At 40.3% G+C, this 8,107-nt stretch overlaps 1 protein-coding gene across 3 annotated transcripts in view; it reads left to right on the top strand.

Annotated features, from left to right (window-relative positions):
* The first annotated feature begins 477 nt into the window (after positions 1-477).
* Positions 478-8,107, top strand: part of UGGT1 (UDP-glucose glycoprotein glucosyltransferase 1) — a 39,935-nt gene continuing 32,305 nt past the window's right edge. Inside the window, exons 1-6 of one of the 3 annotated variants that reach the window (XM_056498702.1) lie at positions 478-614; positions 2,843-2,978; positions 4,699-4,781; positions 5,302-5,432; positions 6,275-6,387; positions 7,598-7,772. In XM_056498702.1, coding sequence (XP_056354677.1) covers positions 2,854-2,978; positions 4,699-4,781; positions 5,302-5,432; positions 6,275-6,387; positions 7,598-7,772 — 627 coding nt within the window. In that variant the 5' untranslated portion in view covers positions 478-614; positions 2,843-2,853. Of the gene's footprint in view, positions 615-777; positions 796-2,842; positions 2,979-4,698; positions 4,782-5,301; positions 5,433-6,274; positions 6,388-7,597; positions 7,773-8,107 lie in introns of those variants that run through there. The other 2 variants (XM_056498701.1, XM_056498700.1) reach the window with 2 other exon arrangements.

Genomic DNA, 8,107 nt, shown 5'->3' with positions numbered 1-8,107 from the left:
AAACCAGGAAGAAAACCTTTGAAATTTCAGGATCACATGTAAGTAGTCCCTCGCAAACCTTAGTGTTTGTGTTGTGAGCAAGCTGCGGACACGAGCAGTACTTTGCTGCGGTGCCACTCTCCAAGATTCACTCCTGCGGTGCAGCTCACCCCTTACACGCTGCCTTACCCTGGCCTGGCTGGATTTACAGCTTGCTTCTGCCTTTCCACGTGTTGCCTGCGACCCCAGTTCTGCCGCTGCACCCGCGGCTCTCAGGCAGCCGCCGGTGAGGGCACAGAGCGCCCACAGAGCGGCACTTTGGGCACGAACAAGGCAGTTCTGATGGAGAAGGTGTAAACGCTACAGAGAAGATACACGCAGAACGCCTGTTCTTTAATCTCCCATATGCTGCTTTCAGTTCCTCCCCCGTCTTTACACTGTAAATAACCGCGCAACTGAAGGAAGCAGTTAATTGCCGAGGCCGCAGAGAAGCCGGGCAGAGCCGCTCTGCGGAGGGTCCGTCCTTCCCCGGGGCCGGGCCCCGCCGTCACTGCGCGGCGCCGCGCGCCCCCGCCCGGAGCGGAAGCGGAAGCGGCGAGGGCGGCGGGAGCCGGGCGGCGCGCGGCCGCTCGCAGGTGCGGTACCGCGGCTCGGGGCCGTGAGGGAGCGGCGGCGGGCGGGCCCGGGCGGAACCCCGCGCCCCGCGGGGGTCCGTCGGTCGGTCAGCGGGATGGGGGAGCGGCGCAGGCTGTGCGCGGGTTGAATGTGTGTTTTGAGCCCCGAGCTGCCGCGCGGGCTGCTCAGCGCTTCACTGAGGTGATTTCTAATTTAGTTTCAGCACCCGTAGCAGGGCAGCCCTTGAAAGGACTCGGTGCTCGCTGTTATCCGGCGATAATATTTATGTGTGCCGTGCTCCGGCTGTGTCTGCAGCAGGACCTGCCCCTCGCTCGCCTTTGCCCTTCCTCCGCTTGCCACCAGACTGACCCGCAGGACATGGCAGAGCGCACTGGCTGTAAATGTGGGCTGGATTATTCCTTTCCCCAAGGCTGGGTGTGCAAGTTTCCGCGAGTGTTTTAAATTGAGTACGAGTGTTTTAAATTGAGTAATTGTAAGAAAACTAAGGAGGGAAAAGATTTACGGTTGAGGTGTGAAAATTCTGCTTTGCGGTGTCATAATTCAGATTGGGTTTTTGCTTTGTTGCCTGGCGCAGAGCTGGATCTCCTCGTGTCACTTACGTTCATTCTCTTGCCTCTTTTTCCATGGTGTATTTTCCTTTGAGATATCAGCCATTCCTTTGTTTTATGGCTGCTATTATTGAGGACTTGTAGATATTTCTAATCTGCAGGTTTTCAGTTGGCTAAACTGCGTCAGGTGACAGATGTGTCCTTTGGTTTCTTTCCTATTTCATACAGAAAAAGGCTTTTATTTCAGTCTTTCCCAGAGTGGGAAGGCAGGCACAAGAGAGCAGAATAGGAGCTTTAGTCATGAGAGTCCTGATCAGTCTATTAATTTACTTATCCCAAACTCCACTGTATGATTTGCAAAGAATAAGAAGGAACCATCCCTGGGAGGAGCTATGAACTGTGGGGTTTTTTTTTGTTGCACTTGGCAGAAGCCAGTGTTTCACTGACAAATATTGGCTGAGCTTCCCCCTCTGCACACAGGGAGTGATGGCTGTGACCATTCTGTGATGCCATCTGTCTGCTTCCCAGGTGTGGCATAAAGCAAATGTCGTGTGCAGCTGACCAAAGTGCTCTTTGGAGATCACAGTAGGAATTTCTGCTTTTATCCCCACAGAAAGAACAATGTCTTGAGTTATTGCTGGGAAACATTTGGCTGGAGGGGTTGTAAACTTCTAGAGAGAGTAGGATTTAGTATGTTTGTTTGTATATATATATATACAGGTAGCTTAGAGCTACAGATATATAACCCTATTCTTTATATTGAGATTGTAACAAAAAAGAGATGTTAGATCCTGGCACATATTTTTCCTGACATGGAAAATGAATTATCCAGGGAAAAAAAGATAAAGAAATGAAAGAGTACTTGAGTGTATATTGGGAGTGTAGTAAATATGAGTATATTATAGTCAGAGAGGAACAGAAAAAGCTTGAACTTTTGGAGACTATAATGGAAAGCCAGCAGAAGAATTCAGGTCTTCCCTGAGCTTAAGAGTTGTGGGCAAGGAAATTGCACTCAGCTTTGTTTTATTGTGTAGGCCAGAGAATACAAAGGCTTGAAAATACACAAAATGAAGGCAAATAAAGAAATGGCATATTTTTTTTTGTCTTATTTCTTGCAGTAGGTTGTATAATTTGAGTCTGTTTACATTATTTCATTCATTTTTTCAGCTTTTGAATCTGGCGGTACTTAGTGCAGCCAGGAGATCCTTGTTTCTTCATTCCCCAAAAATCCTAAAGGACTGACTGGGGAGCCTCATCCTTGCTTGGCTCATCTGACTCTGGTTAGTCCCCAGCTGCTGGAGCTGTGCTAACCCAAGGTGTGATTTTACCTCCCATAAAATGAACAGCAGGTTGTTTTCCCACCCAATCTGAAATGTGTGCAGTTTGCAATACCTCTTAAAGCACGAAGTCAGTGGTGTTGGTGTCCTGGAACAGAAGCAAACTTATTTGAAAGCATAAACACAGAGGAAGCTGGAATTGATCTAGGTTTAATTGCATCTCAGGAGTGAGTTTGTAAATTCCTTGCCTGTCTTCAAGTTTCTGATTTTGTAAGCCCAGGTGAGAGGATGATCATCTCATTAAGTGCAATCTTAAAACCTTAACATAGGTCATATATTTGAGATCCTGTATTTATAAGAAGAAACAATGCAAAACTTACTATTTTCCTTCATCATTTTCAGTCTTCTATAAAATGGGAATACTTATTGCACTTCTTGGAATCTGGTTCAGCTCTTCCCTTGTAAAAGCAGATTCTAAGGCTGTGACAACATCTCTGACTACAAAGTGGTCTTCAACTCCTTTACTCCTTGAAACAAGGTAAGTGCATTGTGATTTTCTTCATAGTCAAATCAGAATATGCTTAGAAGATAAAGTGAAGTGTTCTCTTTGTTATGTGGCACTTTGGTTTCTGGTCACTGCCAACAGAAATAACATGGGAACGTGATTTTAGAGGAGACAGTAGTAGTTTTTTTGTGGGATAAATGCTTTCATTTTGCATTAGAACAAACATTAATAACCATAAATAATTATATAGTTGGAATTTTTTGCCTTATGAAATTTTACTCAAAGCATTAGATAGAGGAGTTTAGCATGGCCTTGTAAGATTCCATAGCTGAGTGCATTTTACTTCAGTGTTGTGAGTTTTGATACACATCTGCTGCTCTTGTGTATTTAGCTCAGCAAAGCTGAGCTTAGCTTTGTTCATGTGAGTTTTGCATTGATTAAAGTCAATTGCTTTGCTAAAAATTTTGCAAGTCACCCTGGGAACATTTCTTCTATGGTATTAAAGACTTTTTTTTTAAAGATGCTGTGTAAAAAGAAAGTGAAATGCTTCTTTTTAGTGCCAGTCTGCTTAGCACTTTCAAAATCCTCCACTGTTTAATTTTGTCTTTTTTTAGTTTGGAGATGTCTGTAGGACTTTTAGAATTTTAAGTTCGTGTGTGCTTAATTTTGTATCCCTTAAGGGTATTGCCAGATGTGGAGTTTTGTCTGTTTTACTACAGATTGTTTCATGTGAGAATAGTTTCATTCACATGAGCATGGCTTTCATTCAGAGCACAAGTGTGTCCTAGGTAAAATTACTTTTCTGTAACCTTCTCTGGAGAAGCTGAAGACTGAAAATTCCTTAAGCAGTAAAATGCAAAGCAAAGGTGTTAAATGCCAGGATTTAGATGCTGTGACACAGCTGGGGAAAAACTCAGCCTAAGAGAGTGTGAAGCAGTAATCAAATAATGAAAATCATGTGCCAAAGACTCGATCCTTTGTATTCAAAGACTTTGAGTAGGGAAGGATTGTTCACCTGGGATGAACTGCAGCATGATGCAGCACTGCAGTGTAAAATCACTGCTGCTGGTCACTGCACTTAGCCCAGAACTGCGATTTTTTATCCAGGTGTTCAAGCAGCCCTTGGATTGGAACACACAAGTTACTGTGGCAGTGAGCAGGCTCCAAATCTTCTGTTGTAGCTTCCTTTAGCATAGCAAGTATGTTACAAGTGAGTGGACATGATACAGTATTTGTAGTTTGCAAAGTTTAGAGGATAAATTTTATTATCTAACCTTGTGTACCTACGCAATTATATGGGAATTATAACATGATTTGAAACTGTGACTTCTCCTTTTGCTTGTTTAAGAACCAAAAAAAAAACAATCAAAAACACCCACCAAAGCTCACAATTACAGTAATTACAGTTTGTTTCAACAAAATAAACAAAAATGTGTGTTTCTCATAAAAGAGAGGTAGCAAAGAAGTGCACTAGGGAGGAGAGCTACCAGGATGCCCATTGCTGCCTGTCAGTGGCATTTAAAGGATCAGTAGGTGCCTTACAAGCTGCTTTCATGTGCTGTGTGTTTGTCCTGGTCTGCACTATTATTTGTTTAGGTTTGTTTGTTTTTAGCTTTCCTGGAGTGTTTTTCCTAGTAACACAGTTTTCTGGTATAGGTGGTAGATGCTGATTTCTGTAAAGCATTACAAGATAATAGATTTGTAACTTGAGAGAAAAGTTGTAGATCTAGCTCACTCTTCTCATCTTACTTAGTGAATTTTTATCAGAAGAAGGTCAAGAAAAGTTCTGGAATTTTGTTGAAGCCAGTGAGAATATTAAGAGAGCTGAGCACGATGGTAAGTTTTTATTGTCTTTTTCTTGATGCTGACTGATAGTTGAAAAATATACCACAGTATTTTGTCTTCCATTGTGCTAGTCCTCATTTGACTTTTAAAATACTAATTTCAGTCATATTTTTTTGCTGTAATGTGCTCAAGGCTTTTGAATATCTATTTGACAAAAGCTGTAGTGGATGACCCTGAAACATTTTGCTTGCCAGGTTCTTTTTCAACATGAAGTATTTTAAATGTCTGTTCTCTGTGTTACTATTTCTCAGCAAAATTAAATGGGAGCTCTTAACTGTTTCCCTCATCCCCTGCCCATGTTTACATTCTCAAGGATGTATTTAAGTTTACGTTCCTGGATCTCTGTTGAAGTTGACTCTCATCCATCTGTAGAATTGGCTGTAATGAGATTGGAGGAGTGCACACTCAGAATTAATGTCATGGCCTTCTCTTGGTATGAATCACACTGAGAAACCCCCCTTCAGTGAGACTATGGGATGGAAAGATAACTGCTTGTACTTTGATTTTGCAGGTAGTGATTATTCTTCTTACCAGGAAATGCTGAAAGTGGCCTGCCAGACTCTGTCACCTTTGCAGCAGAATCTGTTGAAATTTTCCCTGTCTTTGCGCTCTTACTCTGCAGCAGTTCAAGCTTTTCAGCAGGTTAGTACAGGAAATGCTCAGGTGATGTGCAGAGCATTTTACCAAGGCTCAGGAAGGAGGGAGCTGTGGAAGGAAATTAAGAGTACAAAAAACCCCTGAACTGTTTAACTGCTCTGTACACCTGAGCTAGAGTGGATGTATGCACAAATTTCATGAGGTGCTGATTTTTTGTGTAGAGTAGACTAAAAAGTTGGCTTTTTGGCATGTCTGTGTATCTTTGTGCCTGCTGTACTAAGAATTGGTGCAAAGATTTTTGTTAGGACCATCTCTGTGGCTCCATTGGTATTTGTGATGCTGCTGCTCTTGCTGTTGCTCAGCTGAACTTACTTGAAGATAGTAATCTATATATTTATGTGTATATATATATATCTAGTGGTTAGAGTTCATAAATGAAAGTTCATTGTGCTCTCTCTTCTTTTTTAATCTTGGGGTATCATGTAATTAATTGAGAATTGTCTCACATTAGGATGTGCTTTATTTAAGTAATACTGTAAAACATCTTCCTTGTTCATCTGGAGTCATTTTGTCATGTGATATTTAACAAATGCAGATGTTTGTGATGTCTAAGACAGAAAAAACCCTCAGTCAAATCCCCTACAATTGCAAGCCTTGCTTTCTATACCTGCAACTAACTTCACAGTTAATGGTAACAGGCTGAGAAATAAGTCAAGGCTTAATTCTCCACCTTGCAATTTCACCTTGCATTTAAATTGTTATAAACATGGAAGAGGTACTACTTTGGAATGTAGGAAATACTGTTTGCTGCACAGCTATACTGTTGGAATTTTCACTTGTTCTTAGGGCAAACATTCAACTTACATTATTATAAATATTTTATACAGATAGCAGCAGATGAATCTCCACCAGAGGGCTGCACGCTGTTTTTTGTTGTGCATGGGGAGAAAACATGTGAATTTGATTCTCTTGGAAACCTTTTACAGGCAGCTTCAGACAGGTATTTGCTTAATTTCCTTTTACTGGATTAACTCTTAAAATTGAACCTGTTAGATTTACTGCTGTGAAGAGGTTGTGACAAACTTGTTGTTTCTATGCTCTTCAGTGTTGATTTCTCCTTCCCATTGTTGGCACAGGAGTGCCAGTCTCTTATTTGATGTTAATTCAGATTACAATGATTGTTTTCTTATCCCTTGCTCTTTGATAGTTCTGCTAGGAAAAGGAATGTGCACAGGAAAATTTGGAAACAAATTCTGGAAATAGCTGAAGGACAGTAGGAATTCTCAGGAGTGTGTAGAACCTTCAGTTTGTAGCGAAAATAGAAGGAGCTGGGCTGCATAATAAAATGAGAGTTAATGTAATAAATTGTTTTATGAATGGCTGAAAGAATGCACAGTTTTTTTATCTCTATAGTTTTCTCAGCATTGACAAAGAAAACCATTACTACATAATACATTTAAAATTCAGATTTCTCTACAAGAACAGAACTTGATTGTAACTGCTAATAAGAAAACGAAGGTATAAGATATAATACGTATTAAAAAAGCCCCCAATCAAATAACAAACCAAAACCAACCCAAGTCCTTACTATTTCAGTTGGTTTTCATAATATGAAAATGTTTTTGTTATCAAGACAATTTTTGTAATCTTGGTAACTTGGTTCTTTTAAGCATAGGGAGTTTTTGTAAGTGTTCAAGCATATGGCATCTATAGCTCATGTGCTATTCTTCTGACTTATTGGGAATATTTTAAATATTTCATTGCAGTTTAGACAAAATGTTAACAAAGAAGCTGAAAATAGACTTCTCACTCAATTTCTTGATTGTATATTGTATAAGCCAAGAGCCAGATTAAAATTAATTTGTGCCCTTAGCACATCTGTTCTATCAACCTTTTTATTTGTTCATACAGAATTTATGAATCACCATGGGGAGAGGAAGCTAATTGGAAATCTAAGGGAAGGTGTTATTTTTTAGAATTAGGATCATATTAGATTCAAAATGGCTTTAGTCACTTGTTTCCTTTTCTTATGTTCATTTTTCACAAAGTTTTTATCAACATGTACAAAGTGCTGCCAGCCTTGGTATATGATGTGGGCATAAATTGACATATGTCTTCAGTGAAAAATATTTAAACAGGAGAAAAATGTGCATCTTGGGTGAGGAAATGCTGTGACTCACACTGTGGCACTCTTCACTGTTTGCTCTTAGGCCAAAGCCATTTTTGTTCAAGGGGGACCACAAGTACCCAGCATCAAACCCTGAGAGTCCTGTGGTCATACTTTATGCAGAGATTGGCTCAGAGGAGTTCTACAGACACCACAGGAGGCTTGTTTCAAAGGCTGAGGCAGGAGAAATCACTTATGTGCTCAGACACTACATTGCTGTAAGTATATTTGTGCATTGTATCAGGGTTTTGCAATCTAGTAACTGGTCTTGGTTTTCAAATAGAAAACTGACCCAAGTTTGTTCCCTTTAAATTGACATTTGCCCAATATTGTTGTTAATTTACTTGGAATGCTCCAAGTTTTATTTTTTTTATTGCAGTAGCTGAGTAATACAGAATATTATAAATATCCTGATTAAGTAAGATTGATTGATTTCACAAATCCACATTTAGAATCCAGATTAATTAAAGATTTTAGTGTAAAGGAAAGTGTTTCTCTACCCATATTAGAGCATAGGAAATAGTCAGATCTTTCACATTCAGGCCACTTAGTT

Source organism: Oenanthe melanoleuca, chromosome 9, assembly GCF_029582105.1.
Source record: "Oenanthe melanoleuca isolate GR-GAL-2019-014 chromosome 9, OMel1.0, whole genome shotgun sequence".
Taxonomy (NCBI): Eukaryota; Metazoa; Chordata; class Aves; order Passeriformes; family Muscicapidae; genus Oenanthe; species Oenanthe melanoleuca.
Note: the sequence above shows the minus strand (reverse complement) of the source record. Positions and strands in the feature narration are given on the sequence as shown.